Here is a 21294-nt window from a genome sequence, read left to right as displayed (position 1 = left end):
TCTGCTTGGCACAGAAGTGGATGTTGTGCATTTCCCAGTCCTCACACCAAGTCATTCTTTGCCATTTCTTCTCACAGATATCTCAACTCTATGGAGAGCTCTGTAGGGTCCTGACAAGGGGAGAATAACATAATGAAGGTGTCTGGTGCTTCTTTCTCAGGAGGGTCTCCTTGTTGCAGGTTGTATGTAGGGACAGATCAAATGTTACTAATGGTAATAGCAGGGCCCTGGGAATAGGGATTGCTGAATTCTCTTCCTGAGTATGCCATTAACTTGTGGTGTGTTCTTGGAAAAGTCTCTGCACTAACATCTGCCTCAGTCTATCCATCGGTAAAATGGATTTAAAAGCACTTATGTATTTCAGAAGGATGTTAAAGGTTTGCTTATTCTTTGTAAAGTAATGGCTTATTAAATGCAAAGTAACCTCAGATGGGAACGTTCTGTATAAACACAAAATATATGGTCATTCAGTATTGATTAGCTTTTCGATTGGAAATGGCTCTCTTAATGGAAACCTTGGTTTGTTTTAATAGGTTATTTCCTTTGATTGCTCTGCTTCAAGCCAGCCTCATATTTGACAGTGCATTAGTATCTTCTATTTAGTAGAGCTTTAATTACACATTGCAGATTTTATAAGGATGGAAAAATACATTTAATTAAGACCAGAACCTGTTGGTCTTCATGTTGTTTAATATGTTTGTCTTTGCCATTTTCCATAAGCAACAGTTAAAGTGCTACTTAATGCAGGTATACAGCATTCTTCATTACTAAGTGGGAGTCAGTGGAAATTTTATTAATTGTTTGCCTTAACAGTGTATCATTCTAAATACAGTTCAGCTGATTATTGAATATCACTAAATATCACTCTCCATGTGACATGGTTTTATACAGAACACAGTTGATGGTGCTGAGCAATTAAAGATGTTCTGAATTACTAAAGAAAAGCTTCAGACTTTCAAGTTTTAATTTTTCTTATCACCGATTCTAATTATATTATTAGAAGGTGTTTAGTACCAAGTGATATTTCCTTATAAACCCAAGTTCCGTATGTTCTCTGCTTACAGAAATATTTGAAGTTTGGTCGCAGTCTGAGACTGTTATCTTAAATTTTTCTTATAATAAATGTCTAAAAATAGTTGCTCAAACTTTATACGTACACAGAGGTGAGCTTTAAAACTAAACATTTTCAAGTAGACCAGTCTTTTCTGAGAATTACTGTAGACTTTTTGCTAGTTTGCTTGAAAATGTTTTTAAGCATTTAAAAACTGTATTGGATTTAGTGGGGGCTCTATTTTGTTTAAAGTAGACCTAATTAACTAGAATACAAAAATTGTTGAACCACAAGACACATGCTTAGCTTCCCAACACAATGACACTGCCTTTTATCTCTCCTCTTTTCCACACTCCTTTATATGTTCTCTTGCATTGTCAGCTGTTAAGGGTAGGGTCCTGATCTAATCCTTCTGCAGTGACCCTAGCAGACTATAGGATCTATATAAAAAATAATAATACTCCGTAAATTAATGTGGATACACCTCCTTAGCTGGTGTACATTCCCTGCTTACTCCTGAATATAGTATATAAAACAAGGCAGACCCTTTGTTACTGTATGTAATTACCAAATTTACAAGAGATTGATTGAAATGCTAGTAAAAAAATATGAAATGACATACTCTTGAACATTCTATCCATCTGTTTTCCTTGCCTAACATAATTGTTTTAAGGAGTGTTAGAAATAAGGCTAAATCAGGGTAAGCACTTTTGATAATTCCACCTGTTATTAACTAGAAGTCTTTATTGCCAAATATTAAAAGTAATTTGATAAATTCTATGGCTTGAGTGACAGTTTGTTCTTTTGATAATTATACTTTGATTTCTCTGCAACATATTATAACCTGAGATATGTAATGACAAGGATTTCCAAAAACAGGCAGAGAGAAAATAATTGTGTTAAGGAATTACGTTCCACTGTCTGTGGAAGCTGTCTTGGTGAACAAAACGTTTCAAGATAATTACTGTGATAAATGATTTTCTTTAGTGTTCTGTGGTTTATCACTAAAACATTTCTGCCCAATGTAATGAAGTCTTGATATTTAGAGTGTCCATTGATTTTTTGCAAATGGCCATCTTACCACTTGTGCAAGTGGTCAGATGGCAATTTCACATTAGGGCATTGGTTTGCTTTATTTATTTTTTGGATTGGTTAGTTAGGAGGAAAGGCCATGGAGGGAGCACTCAATAGTGATTGAATTTCACTGATTGACTGATATTTTCAGAGTAAATTCACCCACCCAGCTGTGTGGTTCCTTGGTGTAAACTATAGGAGAACCAGACATTTATCTTATTGCAGATTTCTAACTGGTTCTATTTGATTCCATGGAAAATGAACAGCTGCTAGGATTATTTAAGACTTGAAATCTAAATTTTCATGCTCCGAGTATGGATCTCCTATATTTTAGATAAGCTGATATTTTTTGGTCTTCATTGAGATATGAACCACCTCTACCATCTCTGGTTTTACATGCTCATTGTTTAATTTGGGATTAATCTGGAAATCATCTAAAATCCAATGCTTGATATTAAGGGCTTTGTACAATTGCCAAGGAAAGAAATTTAATTTAATAAATACCTTCTGAACTGCAACTCTTCCAGTAAATGTGTGTTTTTTGGGGACGTGACAGAATGCAAATGTGTAGGTATGCTAGAAGTATAGAAAATTTTATTCTATGGCACCCCAAGAGGATCCCCATTCTTTGTGTTGTCCTCTCTCTTTAATGAATCACTTATATTCTTCTTTGAGTAGTGTCCCTATGGGTGCTTCACCGTAGGTGTGTGTGTCCCTGCGCTGCTGATCGGAAAACTTTGGTAGCAGTCTGTTCAGCCTGCAGATGCGCTGCTCCTTGTTTGCCATGAGGGTAGCCCAGGTGTGCAGGCAACCCTCCTCAGTTCCTTCTCAACCACCCCGGCTACAGACAGAGCTAGAGCTGTCCACTCATGGAACATTAACTCTTAGAATTGCTAATTTTAGCTTCTTTTGAAGTCTTTTTCCTTTCTTTACTTCATTTACATTTTATTTTGTCTATCGCCTAAAAAAAAATATAGGAAAAGAAGAAAAGAAAAGGACTTTGTCTTCCATTGACCCCCTGTGGCTTCAAAAAGTGCCTCAGTTGCAAGGAATCTATCCCAGTGACTGATGGACACTTGCAGTGCATTCGCTGCTTGGGAGAGAAACACAGTCCATAGAAGTGTGGCTTGTGTCAACAACTGAAGCCCAGGTCCAGGAAGGACAGAGAACTGAGCCTCAAACTCATAGTCATGTAGTCAGCCCTTCAGCCACTGGAGTCCTGGCGGGAGCTCTCACTGCAATCCTCCACTTCAAAGTGAGGTGAGCTCAGAGAAACGCCTGCGAGCCACTCATGTAAAGCCTCTAAGAAAAGGTCATTGAGTCCCCATAGTGAGCCCCAGTTGAGCTGGAAACTATCACTGGTTTGGTCAGTATCACTGACAGTCTCCACCGGTACCAACGCCCTCTGTACCTCCAGATTTCAGGTGCACAACGGATCATTTGGTCACTGATGCACCGGACTCTCCTCTGCTCAGTACCAGGACCCTGGTACCGAGTTCTCCCAGAGCCTGCGTCTCACCAATGGTTGCCTGCCACATATTGCTCTTTTCAGAAAGTGAGCAAGAGGACATCTCTTCCCAACTCTCATCACACCCGCCATAGGGAGCCCAGTTTCAGTATGGACACTGGGCATGCTACCCCTCTGAGTAACAGCCTCCCCAGTTCGGGCAGTCACGGTACCTTCCCATCACAATGGCCATACAGGGACCCCGGCAGGCCCAAAGGCAACAGGCCTCCATCACCTCTGGTGTGGCCTACCAGCAGCTGAGGAAGTACCCTCCTTTGGCTGCTGCCTCAAGGGCTTCTCAACTCCCCACGCAGGCAAGGGAAGAACCAGAGCCAAAGTTGAGGACGAAGTCACTCCTCCAGTCCACCTCTCATCATCGTCGCCATGGCAAATGACTTTAAACTATTCCAGGACTTGGCACAGAGGGTGGCAGCGCCACTCCATATACCAGGGGTCGGCAACCTTTCAGAAGTGGTGTGCCGAGTCTTCATTTATTCACTCTAATTTAAGGTCTTGCGTGCCAGTAATAGATTTTAACGTTTTAGAAGGTCTCTTTCAAAAAGTCGATAATATATAACTAAACTATTGTTGTATGTAAAGTAAATAAGGTTTTTAAAATGTTTAAGAAGCTTCATTTAAAATTAAATTAAAATGCAGAGCCTCCCGGACTGGTGGCCAGGACCCGGGTAGTGTGAGTGCCACTGAAAATCAGCTCGCGTGCCGCCTTCGGCACGTGTGCCATAGGTTGCCTACCCCTGCCATATACCTTTACAAGAGGTCTGTAAGTCGCACTACAAGCTAGTGGACATTCTACATTCCTCCACCTCCTCCAGTGTGGCCCTCCCTATTAATGAGGTTCTACTGGACCCCACCCAGGTGATATGGCATACCCCTGCGTCTGTTCCACCAACTTGTAACGGGAGACAAGAAATATTGTGTGTCAGCAAAGGATATGGAATTCCTGTTGTCACACCCAACTGCCAATTTGATCATTGTGGATGTAGTTCACTATAAAGGCCACCAACACCACTTTAAGTCCACTCCTTATGACCGGGACTGGAAGTGCCTGGACCTGTTTGGCAGGAAGGCCTATTTCTCGACCACCGTCCAATTCAGAGAGGTGCGAAATATGACTATTAGAACTATGTGAAGCTTAGTTCTTTTATTGAACAGCTTCCCAATTCTCACAAGGAACAATTTAAAGCCTTGGTTAACAAGGGCCAGATGATGGCAAAAACATCTCTCCAGTCTGCACTTGATGCAGCTGACATGGTGGCATGTTCTATTTTGACTGCCATTGTGATGAGACAGGCCTCATGGCTTCATCTCTCTGACTTCCTCAAGGAGGTCTAAACGATAGTGGAGGACCTCCGCTTTGAGTGCATGAAATTACTTGTTGAAAAGACTGACACATCACAACACACTAAAAAGGTTCAAGGGCTATTTGTCTATCCCTCAGGATCTATCCATTTTGGTACAAAAAAAATTCACAGTCCTCAGCCACCATTCAAGCCTCGCTCACAATATCCATCTCAATATTCAGAGAGATCGTATAAACCCCAGAGGAAGAAGCCCAGGTTCTCCAGATGAGACATCAGGATCTCAGCAAACTTCCTCTCAGCCCTCTACCTTGAAGAGACAGTTTTGACGGGTTGGCTGAAGTGCCCGTAGAACACTCTCCTCATTTCATGCTGGAAAATCCCACCCATCCCTTCAGAAATCCTCTCTCCCTGTTCTTCAGCACCTGGGAATGGATAACCTCCAACAAATGAGTGCTTGAGATCATCCGAGATGACTACTCCATCCATTTCTCCTCCCTCTTCCCTCCCAAACACCTTCCATGTCCCTTTTCAGGGCCCCTTCTCATGAGAGCCTGCTACGTCAGGAGATAAACCACGACCTCAGCGTAGGAGCCATAGAGCCAGTGCCCACACATCTCATCGGCAGAGGCTTCTACTTTCGTTACTTCCTGATACAAAGAAAAAAGGGGGTTGGAGATTCATACTAGACTTCAGAGCACTAAACAAGTTGATCGAAGCGCAGAAGTTCAAGATGATCATGTTATCAATGATCAATCCAGAGTTGGAAAAAGGAGACTGATTCTCGGCCCTCGACCTCCAAGATGCATATTTTCACATCGTGATCGTACTGAGCCACAGATGTTATCTCAGGTTCATGCTAGGTCAAGACCACTACCAATACAGAGTACTCCATTTTGGCCTCTCATCGGCTCCTAGAGTATTCTCCAAGGTCCTCACAGTAGTGGCAGCCCACTTACAATCTGAAGGCATTATGATTTATGGACAACTGCCTTCGCAGAGGCCCAGTGAGTCACTCAAACTACACTGGACTTGTTTCAGAATTTGGGCCTATAGATCAACAAACAAAAATTGACATTAACACCGGTACAGAGGCTAGAATTCATAGGAGCCGACTCCATTCAGGCAAAGGTGCTCCTCCCACATCACAGATTTCTCAGTCTCTTCTTGCTGATAGACACACTACAATCCAGCCCCAAATTTCAGCCAAACATTACCTCCAGCTCCTGGGCAATATGGCCATGGGCGCATCGGTGGTTGCTCAAGCCAGACTATGGACGAGATGCCTCCAAAGCATGGTGTGGTTTGGTTTAGAGGTCGAACAGAGAGAATATAAACAAACTACTATTGATGTGCACTAGGGTCAAGCAATCCTGGGACTGATGGAAAGACTCAATAAACATCTGTAGGGGAATTCCATTTATTCAGTCTTCCCCATTTCTTCTCCTGACCACCCATGCATCCCTCATAGAATAGGGTACACATCTCAATGGTGGCACAATAGAAGGCAAATGGTCTTCAGCAGAGACATACCTCCACATCAACCTGCTCAAACTCAGAGCTGTCAGAAATGCTTAGCAAAGACACACATGTAAGGGTCATGGATAGGCAATATGGCCTGGATGTATTACATAACCCATCAGGGAGGCTCCAGATCTCATTCCCTGTATGTAGAAGCACTAAAACTATGGAACTGTTGCATCTCCAAGAATACCTTAATATCAGCGGCCTACTTACAAGTAATACACAGCACGATGGTGAACAGTCTTAGCCGCAAATTCCAACACGACCACAAATGGGAGATAGATTTGGTAGTACTCCACAACATATTCCGACAACAGGGGACACCGATAATAGACTTATTTTTTAATTACTAGAACAAGAAATGTCCTTAGTACTGCTCTAGAGCAGGGATTGGATGACACTCCATGGGAGAGGCTTTCCTCCTTCCATGGGACAAGGGCCTTCTTTAAGCCTTTCCCCTATTGCCTCTACCGTATTACCAAAGGTCCTGTTGAAAGTTGAAAGAGCAAACGTCATACTGATTGCTCGCACCTGGCCCAGACAGGCCCTTACCTATCACAGCTGGCACTATGACCACCGATGACTATTCCAATCACTCCTTACCTTCTATCACAGAACGAGAGAGACACTCTCCATCTCAACCTATGGATTCTGCAGCTCAGAGCCTGGCTCCTTCATAGTTCCAGCACAGAGAGACATCTTACTCTGAGGAGGTCCAGGAGGTGTTATTGCACAGTAGGAAAGAAGCTACTTGCCATACCTATCTACAGGAATGGAAGAGATTCCAGATCTGGTGGGATCCCTAATACATCCACCTTACCTGTGATTCTAGACTACCTATTGACTCTCAAAAAGTTGTGACTCTCTATCAGTTTGCTGAAGGTTCATCTAGCAGCAATTGGAACCTTCCATCAGCAGGTAGAAGGATACTCAATCTTCTTCCATCCAACTGCAGAGAGGTTTCTCAAAGGCATAGCGAAACCTCTTCCTACAACCCAGACCTCCCTCTCTTCAATGGGATCTCAGCCTAGTATTAAAAGGTCTGACTAGGTCACCATTTGAACCCAGGGCTACTTGTTCATAACTCATCTTTCCATGAAGATGGCATTCCTCATTGCCATCACCTCTGCAAGAAGGGTTGGGGGAAATAGTGGCTTTGATGGTGCATCCCCCTTTCACTATGTTCTTCCTTGACAAAGTCACGCTTAGACCACATCCAAAGTTCACTCCCAAGGTGACTTCCACATTCTACATAAATCAGCTTATTCAGCTTCCAGCCTTTTATCCCAAACCTCGTCAGGATAATAGGGAAGTTATCCTCCATACACTCGACGTGAGGAGTGCCTGGGCCTTCTGTTTGGACAGGACAAGAGTCTTCAGAAAATCCCTGAGTCTCTTTCTCTCCATTGCATATTGGTCAAAAGGTACATCGATTTCAGCTCAGAGACTAAGTGGGTCCTAGGCTGTATTAAACTCAGTTACCAATTGCATAACGTAAAACCCCCATCTTCAGTACAGACACATTCTACAAGGTCAGTCTCCTCATCTGTCACCTTCTCCAACAGTATCCCTATCTTAGAAATCTGCAGAACAGCTACCTGGGCATCTGTACACACCTTTGTAGATCACTATGCCATCCTGGGGGATTTGGCTGCAAATGCCAAATTGAGTGCCACAGTACTATCATCCATATCAGACTTGACTCCAAAGTCCCAGACTCCAGTGGTGGACACTGCTCGGGAGTCACCTACAATGGAGCACCCGTAGGGACACTACTCAAAGAAGAAAAAGAAGTTACCTTGTGCAATAACGATGGTTCTTCAAGATGTTTATTCCTATGGGTTCTCCATGGCTCCCCCCCCACCCCCTCGCTACTTCGGAGTTCTAATAGTTGACTGGAGTAGAGAAGGAACTGAGGAGGGATTGCCCACATCTGCTGGCTAGCCTCGTGGCAGGTGAGGAGCAGTGCATGCGTGGGCTGGATGGACTGCTTCCAAAGTTCTCCGATTAGCAGTACAGAGATGCAGACACACCCATAGTAGAGCACCCATAGAGAGAGACATCTTGAAGAATCATTGTTACTGCACAACGTGAGTTAACTTCTTGTCTTACCTAATCTTCCCTGTAGTACATGTGAGGCACTTGTATTTTTAACGTGGTTGCCACAGGACAGTGATACAAATGTATGAGATTTTAAAATGTCATCCTAAAACATTTCTCTCCTCTTTCCCTTTGGTGAAAAAACACAGAATAGTTCCCACCCCCAGGTAAAAAGAACAGGAATACTTGTGGCACCTTAGAGACTACCAAATTTATTTGAGCATAAGCTTTCGTGGGCTACAGCCCACTTCATCAGATGCGTAGAATGGAACATATAGTAAGAAGATATATATACATACAGAGAACATGAAAAGGTGGAAGTTGCCATACCAACTCTAAGAGGCTAATTAATTAAGATGAGCTATTATCAGCAGGGGAAAAAAACTTTTGTAGTGATAATCAATATGGCCCATTTCAGACAGTTGACAAGAAGGCGTGAGAATACTTAACATGGGGAAATAGATTCAATTTGTGTAATGACCCAGCCACTCCCAGTCTCTATTCAAGTCCAAGTTAATAGTATCTAGTTTGCAAATTAATTCCAGTTCAGCAGTTTCTCGTTGGAGTCTGTTTTTGAAGCTTTTCTGTTGCAAAATTGCCACCTTTAAGTCTGTTACTGAGTGACCAGAGAGGTTGAAGTGTTCTGTTACTGGTTTTTGAATGTTATGATTCCTGATGTCAGTTTTGTGTCCATTTATTCTTTTGCCTAGAGACTGTCCGGTTTGGCCAATGTACGTGGAAGAGGGGCATTGCTGGCAGATGATGGCATATATCACATTGGTAGATGTGCAAGAGAACAAGCCCCTGATGGCGTGGCTGATGTGATTAGGTCCTATGATGGTGTCACTTGAATAGATATATGGACAGAGCTGGCATTGGGCTTTGTTGCAAGGATAGGGTCCTGGGTTAGTGTTTTTGTTGTGTGGTGTGTGTTTGCTGATGAATATTTGCTTCAGGTTGGGGGGGCTGTCTGTAAGCGAGGACTGGTTTGTCTCCCAAGATCTGTTAGAGTGAGGGATCATCTTTCAGGATAGGTTGTAGATCTTTGATGATGCACTGGAGAGGTTTTAGTTGGGGGCTGAAGGTGACGGCTAGTGGCGTTCTGTTATTTTCTTCATTGGGCCTGTCCTGTAGTAGGTGACTTCTGGGTACTCTTCTGGCTCTGTCAATCTGTTTTTTCACTTCAGCAGGTGGGTATTGTAGTTTTAAGAATGCTTGATAGAGATCTTGTAGGTGTTTGTTTCCGTCTGAGGGATTGGAGCAAATGTGGTTGTATCTTAAAGCTTGGCTGTAGACAATGGATCGTGTGGTGTCTCCTGGATGGAAGCTGGAGGCATGTAGGTAAGTATAGTGGTCAGTAGGTTTCCGGTATAGGGTGGTGTTTATGTGACCATCGCTTATTAGCACAGTAGTGTCCAGGAAATGGACCGCTTGTTTGGATTGGTCCATGCTGAGGTTGATGGAAATTGTTGAAATCATGGTGGAATTCCTCAAGGGCTTCTTTTCCATGGGTCCAGAAGATGAAGATGTCAATCAATGTAGCGCAAGTAGAGTAGGGGCATTAGTGGACGAGAGCTGAGGAAGCGTTGTTCTAAGTCAGCCATAAAAATGTTGGCATACTGTGGGGCCATGCGGGTACCTATAGCAGTGCCGCTGACTTGAAGGTATATATTGTCCCCAAATGTGAAATAGTTGTGGGTGAGGACAATTTCTCACTTAAATCTTAGTGTGCATGTTGCATCTTATAAAGCTCACAGGACTAAGTTCAAAACGTGGTTCTGACACTAACTTCTTCTGTGACTTGAGAAAATTGCATATGTGCTGCCCTATTTCAAATTCTGATGTCCGGTACATCAATGTAAATTCTGAGCAACTTCACTGAAATTTCGTCATCTGTACACGGGGGATACTATAACTTATCTCACCACTCCGAGGGGTATTGTGAAGCTTAGTTAATGTTTGCAAAGTTCTTCATGGATTAAAAGAACTATACAAATACTGCTTACTATCGTTACTTTGAAGAACTTCAGGAATCTGAATTTATTTTAGATCAATACATTTCAAATAATTAAATAAAATTAAAATTGTGACCTAAGGTGCAGAATCTGGGTAAGTAGCTTTTTTGATCTGCCAAGAAAAAACAAATAGAAGCTATACATATATGTTATAAGGTATTTCTTCTTGATAACTCATTTCTGTGAATTCACAGAAAACTAAATTAAAAGATTCTAAGTTGACTTACACATAATCTGGTGGTAGCTGGTGTACATGTCCCATTGAAAAGACTGCTGAGCTGGAATTGATATGCAAACTAGACACAATCAACTCAGGGTTAAACAGGGATTGGGAATGGCTGAGCCATTACAAACATTGAATCTATCTCCTCTTGTAAGTACTCTCACACTTGCTTCTTATCAAACTGTCTGTACTGGGCTATCTTGATTATCACTTCAAAAGTTTTTTTTCTCTTACTTAATTGGCCTCTCAGAGTTGGTAAGACAACTCCCACCTGTTCATGCTCTCTGTATGTGTGTATATATATCTCCTCAATGTTTCACTCTATATGCATCCGAAGAAGTGGGTTGTAGCCCACGAAAGCTTATGCTCTAATAAATTTGTTAGTCTCTAAGGTGCCACAAGTACTCCTGTTCTTTTTACTATTGAACTGGTATAGCAAGAACAGTCCCGTGCAAGATAATGGAGTGGTTCAGATGAGACTTGAGTAATATGGAATTAAAGGAAGGTAATATAATTAATGCCAGTCAACCTGTGTTTATGGAAAGTCTGTCACCCTACCATGATATCTTGACTGATAAAGGCAATAAGGTTGATGTAGTATAATTAGACTTCTGTTAGGTGTTTGACTTAGTATTACACAACATTTTGATTAAAAAACATTGAATGATATAAAATTAATGTGGTGGTGTAGTCATGTCTGTTCCAGTATATTAGAGAGACAAGATTGGTGGTGAGGTAATATCTTTTATTGATCAGCTTCCGTTGGTGTGTTCTCTCATCAACAGAAGTTGGTCCAATACAAAATATTACCTCATCCGCCCGTCTCTCTAATAAAATTAACATGGCATGCATTAAATGGATTAAAGGCTGGCTAACTGATCGGTCTCAAAATGTAATTATAAATGAGGAAGCATCATTGAACAATGGGTGTGTTTCCAGTGGAGTTCTATAGGGATCAGTTCTTGGCCATATGCTATTTAACATTTTTATTAATGACTTGGAAGAAAACATCATCTGATAAAGTTTGCAGATGACCTACAAATTGGGGGAGTGATAAATAATGAAGAGGACAGGTCAATGATAGAGTGATCTGGATTGCTTGGTAAACTGTGTGCAAGTAAACAATATAGGTTTTAATATGGCTAAATGTAAATGTATCCACGTAGGAATAAAGAATGTAGGCCATAGTTACAGGATGGGGGACTCTATCATTGGAAGCAGTGACTCTGTTAAAGACTTTGGGGTCATTGTGGATAGTCAGCTGAACATGCCCTCACCCATGTGTCTCTGTGGCCAAAAGGCTAATCGGATGAATAAACAGGGAATCTCAAGAAGGAGTAAAGAGGTTAGTTTACTTCTGTATTTGTCACTAGTGCGACTGCTGTTGGATTACTATGTCCAGTTCTGGTGTCGACAATTCAAGAAGGACTTTGATAAATTAGAGATGGTTCACAGAAGAGCCACAAGAATTATTAAAGGATTGGAAAACATGCCTTAGAGTGATAGACTCAAGGGCTCAGTCTATTTAGCTTCACAAAGAGAAGGTTAAGGGGTGACTTGATTACAGTATTTCAGTACCTACATGAGGAATAAATATTTAATAATGGGCTCTACAACTCAAGTGCATTTCCTTCCCACTTGTGTATCATCATCGGTAGTAAAGATTCTGCAGGCAAAATTATCTCAGTGACACCTGTGCAACCTCATTTCTTACTGTAAGGCTTGGAATGATTTAATTTATAGACACTTGGTAAGTGATTCTATTGATCTCAAGATGAATAGAATCTGCACCTCAGTCTCGTTTAGTTGTTGTTTCTGCAGGGCTAACAGTTGTAAATAGCTGACAGTGCTTATTATGCTCTTGCAGTAGTAAGACCATAGTTAACTTTGCATTGGAATTTTCTGTTTTACAGGGTCTGTCTGTCTCATATTTTAAATCTGAAACATGCTATAGGGAACTTGTACCAAATTTCAGCCACTAATTAATGTGCATGGGAATAAACTCGTATGAGTTTGAGTGTTTCTGTGGTGTTGGTTTTAAAGGAAATTTGGGGAAACTGGAACACTGGAAAAGCCTGATGTCTTTTCCACACAGCACTGCAGATTTAAAAGCTCCTGCTGCTTCCTGAGCAGTAACATTGTGACATCAGAAATAATCAGCCACTCGTCTCTCATGCCCTCCATTTTGTTTGCATACTTGGGAGAGCACTGATGGCTTACTTGGTAGTCATTGCAATGTCTGCCTTTGAAAACTGGTTTACCACAGACTATCATAACGTTTAATGAAGGGTCACAGGAAGAATTGTAATGAGTTTTAAGGCGCTCCTGCTGTGCTCCTTGGGGTTTGTGCTGTGTAAGTTACACTGGTTCTTCTTCGAGTGCTTGCTCATATCCATTCCAGTTAGGTGTGCACGCGCCGCGTGCACGATCGTCGGAAGATTTTTACCCTAGCAACCCCCGGTGGGTCGGCTGTGGAGCCCCCTGGAGTGGCGCCTTCATGGCGCTGGATATATACCCCAGCCGACCCAGCGCCCCCTCAGTTCCTTCTTACCGCTCCTGACGGTCGTTGGAACTGTGGAGCGCGGCATAGCTGCTCTCCACTCTCCCTAGCTTTCTCGTTTTCATTAGTGTAGATAGTTGTGTATAGTTATTACAGTTCTTTAGATAGTTGTTTAGTTTTCGCATAGTTGTAAATTGTTAGCGGGGGTTTAAGGGGGTTGTTCTCCCCCCTTTTCCCCCCGGCGCACAGCTGGGCCCATGCCCAAGGCTCCTGGCTTTAAGCCGTGCGCGTCCTGCGGGAGGCCTATGCCCACGAGCGACCCGCACACCTCCTGCTTGAAGTGCCTCGGGGAAGCCCATCCAGCAGATAAGTGCCCAATCTGCAAGGCCTTCAAGCCTCGGAGATGTAGGCCATTTGCAGGAGACGGCTGAGGACCCTAAGCAGGGACCTGCGCATTGGTCCTTCTGGACACCGTGGGCCTACCACTAGGCACAAGGGGCCCCACCATCTGCCTCCCGCTCGGCACGTTCCGAGCCCAGGGTCCCGGAGTCCACCATCTCCCGCCCTCCTCCAGGTGGCATGGAGGCTCCAGTGCCCACACCGGCGGACGCCCTGGACCCAGGGTCAGGGGATATCCAGCTCCAGGAACACCTGGAACAGGATCCGCCCTTGGACCCCTTGCCACCGGGGGGATCCTCCTCCTCCTCCCCCGATGAGGCCGTAGCGGGTACATCCGCCATGGGTCCGCCTCCTATAGACCTTCGGGCTCACCAGGACCTGTTGCGCCGGGTGGCGCGCAATATGGACCTCCAGGTGGAGGAGATTGTGGAGGTTCATGACCCAATCGTGAACATCCTCGCAGAGGATGCCCCATCTAGGGTGGCGTTACCGCTTATCCGCACCATACAGGCGAACGCCACCACCATCTGGCAAACCCCGGCCTCTATTCCACCCACGGCCAGAGGGGTGGAGAGGAAGTACTTTGTGCCCTCAAAAGACCACGAGTACTTGTATACACATCCCCAGCCATGCTCACTGGTGGTCTCATCAATCAATGCACGGGAGCGCCATGGCCAGCAGGCCGCTGCGCCCAAATCGAAGGACGCTAAGCGCTTCGATTTGTTCGGACGCAAGGTCTATTCCACGGGAGGGCTCCAACTTCGAGCGGCGAATCAGCAGGCGCTCCTGAGCCGCTACAGTTTTAACTCTTGGTCCTCAATGGCGAAATTTAAGGAGCTGGTTCCCCAGGAATCGAGGGAAGAGTTTGGGGCCTTGGTAGAGGAGGGTAAGCGGGTGGCACGTACCTCCCTGCAAGCCTCCCTCGACATAGCGGACTCGGCCGCTAGGACCCTGGCTTCGGGGATAGCCATGCGGCGACTCTCCTGGCTCCAGGTGTCAGGCTTGCCACCAGAGCTGCAGCAGACCCTGCAGGATCTACCGTTTGAGGGCCAGGGCCTTTTTTCGGAAAAGACAGATTCGAGACTCCAAAACCTAAAGGACTCCCGAACAATGATGCGCTCCCTGGGGATGCATGTCCCAGGGCCTCAGCGCAGACCCTTCAGGCCCCAGCCTCAGAGGTTCTACCCTCCCCCGCCTCGTCCAAGACAGGACTTTGCCAGGAGGTGGGGTCGAGGCGGGAGGCGAAGGTCGACCGGCCCTCAACCTGGTCAGAACCAGGGCCAGCCTAGGCCACCTTCAGGGCCTAGGCAAAACTTTTGAAGGTGCGGTCGAGGATGGCACCACGACCACTACCCAGGATCCAACCCCCCCCTTCCAGGATCGCCTCTCCCGTTTCCACCGTGCTTGGTCCCTTATAACATCGGACCGCTGGGTCCTTCGCACGGTGGAGAGGGGATACGCCCTCCAGTTTTCCTCGCCCCCCCCCCTCCCACTCTCCCTCCCCGTCCCTCTTCAGGGACCCTTCTCACGAGCAACTCCTGACGCAGGAGGTTTTTGGGCTCCTTGCTATGGGGGCCATAGAGGAGGTTCCATCGGAGCTAAGGGGCAGGGGGTTTTATTCCCGCTACTTCCTGATCCCCAAGTCGAATGGGGGTCTACGGCCCATCTTAGACTTGCGCGGACTCAACAAATTCATAGTAAAGTTGAAGTTCCGCATGGTATCTTTGGGGACCATTATCCCTTCACTGGATCCTGGAGACTGGTTCGCCGCCCTCGACATGAAGGACGCATACTTTCACATAGCAATCTATCCGCCTCACAGGCGCTTCCTGCGATTTGTAGTAAACAGGGCACACTACCAATTTGCAGTTCTTCCCTTCGGCTTGTCCTCGGCTCCCAGAGTGTTCACAAAGTGTCTGGCAGTCGTCGCGGCCTACCTTCGTCGACAAGGGGTACAGGTGTTCCCGTACTTGGACGACTGGTTGGTACGCGGCCGCACCAGGGATCAAGTTCAGGCTCATGTCCACATAGTGACACACACTTTCCACGAGCTGGGCATTCTACTCAACAGAGAGAAGTCCATTCTAGTACCAACTCAGAGAATAGAGTTCATTGGAGCAGTCCTGGACTCCAGAAGTGCCCGAGCCATCCTGCCAGACACCCGGTTTCATACCATGTCAAGCGTCATTCAAGGACTCAGGGCTTTTCCGATTACCACCATAAGGACATGCCTTGCCCTCTTGGGCCACATGGCCTCGTGCACCTACGTAATCAGGCACGCCAGGCTACGGCTTCGTCCACTGCAGGCTTGGGTATCATCGGTATACCGTCCTCACCGGGACGACCTGAACATGGTAGTCACGGTTCCGTCCTCGGTCTTGGCCTCCCTCACCTGGTGGACGGATCGCACGGCGGTCTGTGCAGGAGTGCCGTTCCACGCCCCTCAACCCTCCCTCCACCTAGTCACGGACGCTTCATCTCTAGGATGGGGCACTCACCTCGGGGAGCACTACACCCAGGGACTGTGGTCCGCGTCCCAACTAGCCCTACACATCAACGTCCGGGAGCTGATGGCGGTGCGCCTAGCCTGTCAGGCATTCCTCAACTTCCTACACGGCCGTTGCGTGCTGATTCTCACCGACAACACCACGGCCATGTTTTATATCAACAAACAAGGCGGAGCCCACTCGTCGCTCCTATGCCAAGAGGCCATTCGCCTGTGGGACTTCTGCATCGCCCACTCGATACATCTCACGGCATCCTTCCTTCCTGGAGTTCAGAATACGCTGGCGGACCGTCTCAGCAGGTCCTTCCAGACGCACGAGTGGTCGATTCGCCCGGACATCATCTATTCCGTCTTCCAGAGGTGGGGATTTCCCCAGGTCAACCTCTTTGCATCTCGGGCCAACAGGAAGTGCCAGGCATTCTGCTCCCTACACGGGCGAGCCCCGGGCTCTTGGTCAGACGCCTTCCTTCTAACATGGAAGGACCACCTGTTCTACGCCTTTCCTCCATTTCCGTTGGTCCACAGGGTGCTGCTCAAGATCCGCAGGGACCATGCACGGGTAATTCTAGTCGTTCCCGCTTGGCCGAGACAACACTGGTACACCACTCTGCTGGAGCTTTCAGTACGAACGCCGATCACGCTCCCCTTGAGTCGGGACCTCATCTCCCAGGACCACGACCGGCTGTGTCACCCCGACCTGCAGTCACTCCACCTCACGGCGTGGATGCTTCATGGTTGAGTCGGACAGAGCGGCAATGCTCGCAGGCCGTCCAGCAGGTTCTGCTGGGAAGTCGAAAGCTCTCTACGCGGACCACTTATCTAGCCAAGTGGAAGCGGTTCTCCTGTTGGTGTGAGCAACGGGCTACGTCTCCCTCGCAGGCACCTATCCCTTTTATACTGGAATATCTCCTGTCCCTAAGACAGCAAGGCTTGGCGATATCTTCAATCAAGGTCCACCTCGCCGCTATTTCGGCTTTCCACCCAGGAGAACTCACGTCCTCGGTCTTCTCTAACCCGATGGTCGTCGGATTCCTCAAGGGCTTAGACCGGCTGTACCCACAGCAACGCCAGCCGGTTCCGACGTGGGACCTCAACCTCGTTCTCTCCAGGCTCACAGGGCCTCCGTTTGAACCATTGGCGACCTGTTCACTCCTGTACTTATCCTGGAAGACAGCCTTCCTCGTAGCCATCACCTCAGCACGGCGCGTTTCTGAACTCAGAGCGCTTACGTCCGAACCCCCATACACGGTGTTCCACAAGGACAAGGTGCAGCTTCGCCCCCACCCTGCCTTTCTTCCGAAGGTGGTGTCACCTTTCCACGTCAACCAGGATATATTTCTCCCGGTCTTCCATCCGAAACCACACGCTACTCGTCAAGACCAGCGTTTGCATTCTTTTGACGTATGCAGGGCCCTGGCTTTCTATATCGACCGTACAAAGCCATTTAGGAAGACGACGCAACTCTTCGTTGCGGTGGCCGACCGGATGAAAGGCTCACCGGTCTCTTCACAGTGCCTGTCCTCTTGGATCACGTCCTGTATTCGTGCTTGTTACGACCTGGCCGGTGTACCGACGCCACGCCTCACCGCTCACTCCACGAGGGCCCAGGCCTCCTCGACTGCCTTCCTGGCTCAAGTCCCGATCCAGGACATTTGTAGAGCTGCAGTTTGGTCATCGGTCCACACATTCGCTGCTCACTATGCACTGGTGCAACAATCCAGAGACGATGCTGCATTTGGGTCAGCGGTTCTGCACACGGCAATATCTCACTCCGACCCCTCCTCCTAGGTGGGGCTTGGGAGTCACCTAACTGGAATGGATATGAGCAAGCACTCGAAGAAGAAAAGACGGTTACTCACAGTTGTAACTGTTGTTCTTCGAGATGTGTTGCTCATATCCATTCCAAACCCACCCCCCTTCCCCACTGTCGGAGTAGCTGGCAAGAAGGAACTGAGGGGGCGCTGGGTCGGCTGGGGTATATATCCAGCGCCATGAAGGCGCCACTCCAGGGGGCTCCACAGCCGACCCACCGGGGGTTGCTAGGGTAAAAATCTTCCGACGATCGTGCACGCAGCGCGCGCACACCTAACTGGAATGGATATGAGCAACACATCTCGAAGAACAACAGTTACAACGGTGAGTAACCGTCTTTCCTTTTCAAAGGGTAATTGTTACTTTCCTCAAAAAGGGTTACATGACAATAAGATATAAAATTAAAGCTCCTTGTATTGTATATTTTTATATACTTACAAATCTATGGCTTTCTGAATATTTACCTTTTTCAAAAAGCAGGAAATTATAGATTGGAGTCTCTACTCAGTTTTCTATTACACAATTTAAAAAGAAGTAATTTAAAAGTTGCAAGAAAAACAAAAACATGTTTTGTTTGAATACAGTTTAGTTAAATTATTTCCAATGTGTTGATCAACATGGCACTGAGTGGTGAAACATGGAGCTTCACAGAGATAACAGTAGCAATTAAATATACAGTGAAGACAACAATTGTGTAATGCTTTATTTTTTAAATAGCATATGTATGAAAAGATTTTTTGATTAAAAACTAAGATAATTCACACACAAAAAGTTTAATGTTAAGGTTGTTCTCATGAATAAACAAAATAATAAAAAATTAGGCAATACAAAGTCTTCAGTTACATGATTGCATATTATTTTTTACACAGGATGCCTTGTTTATTCCATGCACAGGATGGATCTGTTCTGGGGATTAATAGGGATGTATAGGGAAGGAGTCTGTTGTCTGTCTCCTGCCTCATTTGTTGCAGAAGTTGGAAGTTTTGTAGTGAATGAGGTAGTGGACTGAGGGAAGAGAAAGGCTAGGGAAGTTGGATGTCACTCACCTGGAGACCTGGATTCTATCTTTCCCTCTTCCATAGAGTTCTTATGTGAAACTGGGCAAGTTACACCAAACTTTTCACAGTCATTTCTTCATGTAATTAAAGGCTGTATCATAATGCATATGCACAAGGGGCTGAGGTAAGGGTGCATGGGCAATGTTCATGCTGGAATTTCCTAATTTGAGAGTGAGGCTGGTGATGACAACCTTCTCATGGTTTGCCCTTTTACATGCTAAGGCACAATCAGTCATCAAATCATCATTCAAATATTGCTCTGCAAGATCCCAGAGGAAACAATAATGGAAATAGTTACATTTTCATAGCCACTTTAAGAGAACTGTAGGCCCCGCTCTACAAATTTGCCAGTTCAACACTGAACTTGAGAATGCGTGACTCTCTAACCTTTTAATCCTTAACATATTTCCTAACTTTTTATGGTTTCGTTTATTGATGAGAGCAGCCTTACTTAATGTTAAATTAAGTTTTTTGTATGTGAATTTTTACCATGAAACTGAATAGATTTTACTTGAATGCACCCAACAAGCAGTTCAGCTTTGAAGGAGCCATTTTTACACTGTTGCTATTCAGAGTTGAATTGCACTTTTAATTTTTGACGTTGAGGGCTCTTTTGGTTCATATGATGAATAAAAAGTACATTTTAAAAAATTACTCCTATTTTCCATTCTCAGTAAAGAGAGCCTTCTAAAGAGCTCAGGTTTTCCCTGTTGTAGGTATTTGAATATACTGAGGGGTTTTCATATATAAGTGCTTGCAATGTCTGTCGGATTATAGAGGACAATGAAAACCCTATCCCATCAACTTTATATGACAGAATGGCTTGAATATTACAGCAATAAAATAAAGCCTAGAGATCCATGCTTTTCATTGCAGAATTCCTAATTAAATGTTGAGGTTCTGTTTCAAGTTACGACTTAGTCTTACGCAGTGTCAGCTTTCTGGACTTGATGATTCCAGCTCAGTTTGTTAATTAAGCCACCTGGAAAAGCAGAATGAAATTGTTTGTTTATAATGGGTCTGCATTGTTTATTTTTGTACTTGCTATTGATCAACTCCTGAAGTGACATATGTTTAGCTTCATTAACTTTCAATGAGAAATTATTTTAAAAGCAATAGAAGTAACTGCACAGTGCCCCCAGTGACTACTTCTGTTGATATTGTAAATTCTGGTTTAGGGCTATATTAGGGCTATATTAGGAAGCAAAGTTAAGCTGCACTGTTCTGAATGAATTGTGAATGGGTTAATGTGGTACCCAGACACACACTTATTGCAGAACAGTGAATTGCTAACTAACATAAATCCTCAGTTTCCATGTCCTCAATATGACCTGAAAATAGAACAGTGTCAGATTACTTCACAACATGAAGTTCCTTCATAACTAGGACATTTTGAGTTACTTCTGGTCTCTGATTGTTCCTGAGTAAGCAATAGCACCAAATATTTGCAGATCTTGTAAAATGCTTTGTGGAGCTTGAAGTGGAACCCTCTGAAAAGTGATGGCATCTAGTTTGTGTGATATTGCTTTTTTGTTCTTTTTTGTTTTGGTGGTTGAAGTTATACCATATGCCAGTGCTTCTAAACCTTTTTTGGCAACAGCTGGTTTTCCACTCTAAGACCTCTGTTGCAACAGCCAGTGTAACTTGGATTTGGATCCACAAAAGCTCCATTGTGAGTTGGAGAGCACACCGTGGAATGGGAAATGGTGTGATGGGAACCAGCAGAGGCAGCTCATTAAGAAAAAAGTGGGGAGTCTAGAATAGTGCTCATGAAATTCTGAATTAGCACCAATAAAAGCAATATATTAGTGGTTGGGAACCGCTACCATAGATATACCCACCATTGTGTGTAATGTATGCACGACAACTTTGCTTCAAAAGCTACCATAATTTTTTTGACATGTTACAAATCAATTTTCATGTGTCTGTAATAACTTCTATTAAGACTGGTTTAGAAATTTCACCACTGATGCACATTTTCCATGACCCAATTTGATGATTGAGCAGTTATGATACACAGAAATGAGCTGTAGTTAATAACTTATTTACCATTATTTTTCCAGACACTGGAAGCCATTTTGAATTTCAAATACTCTGGGGGACCAGGACATGCTGATGGCTATTACAGGAACCTCTCTCTGGGCCTTCATGTGGAAGTGGAGCCATCTGTCTTCTTTACGCATGTCAGTACCCTTCCTGCAACAAG

The 21294-nt window shown here is 45.0% G+C and overlaps 1 protein-coding gene across 1 annotated transcript in view; it reads left to right on the top strand.

Moving 5' to 3' along the window:
* TRAPPC9 (trafficking protein particle complex 9) overlaps positions 1–21294 on the top strand; it is an 848931-nt gene that overhangs the window by 313784 nt on the left and 513853 nt on the right. The window contains exon 18 of the mRNA XM_026646706.1: positions 21152–21294. Within this exon, the coding sequence (XP_026502491.1) occupies positions 21152–21294 (143 nt within the window). The remainder of the gene's footprint in view (positions 1–21151) is intronic.

The sequence above is a fragment of the Terrapene carolina genome, unplaced genomic scaffold (assembly GCF_002925995.2).
Source record: "Terrapene carolina triunguis isolate 2854851 unplaced genomic scaffold, T_m_triunguis-2.0 Scaffold58, whole genome shotgun sequence".
Taxonomy (NCBI): domain Eukaryota; kingdom Metazoa; phylum Chordata; order Testudines; family Emydidae; genus Terrapene; species Terrapene triunguis.
The sequence above is the reverse complement of the archived record's forward strand: the minus strand, read 5'-3'. Positions and strand labels throughout refer to the sequence as shown.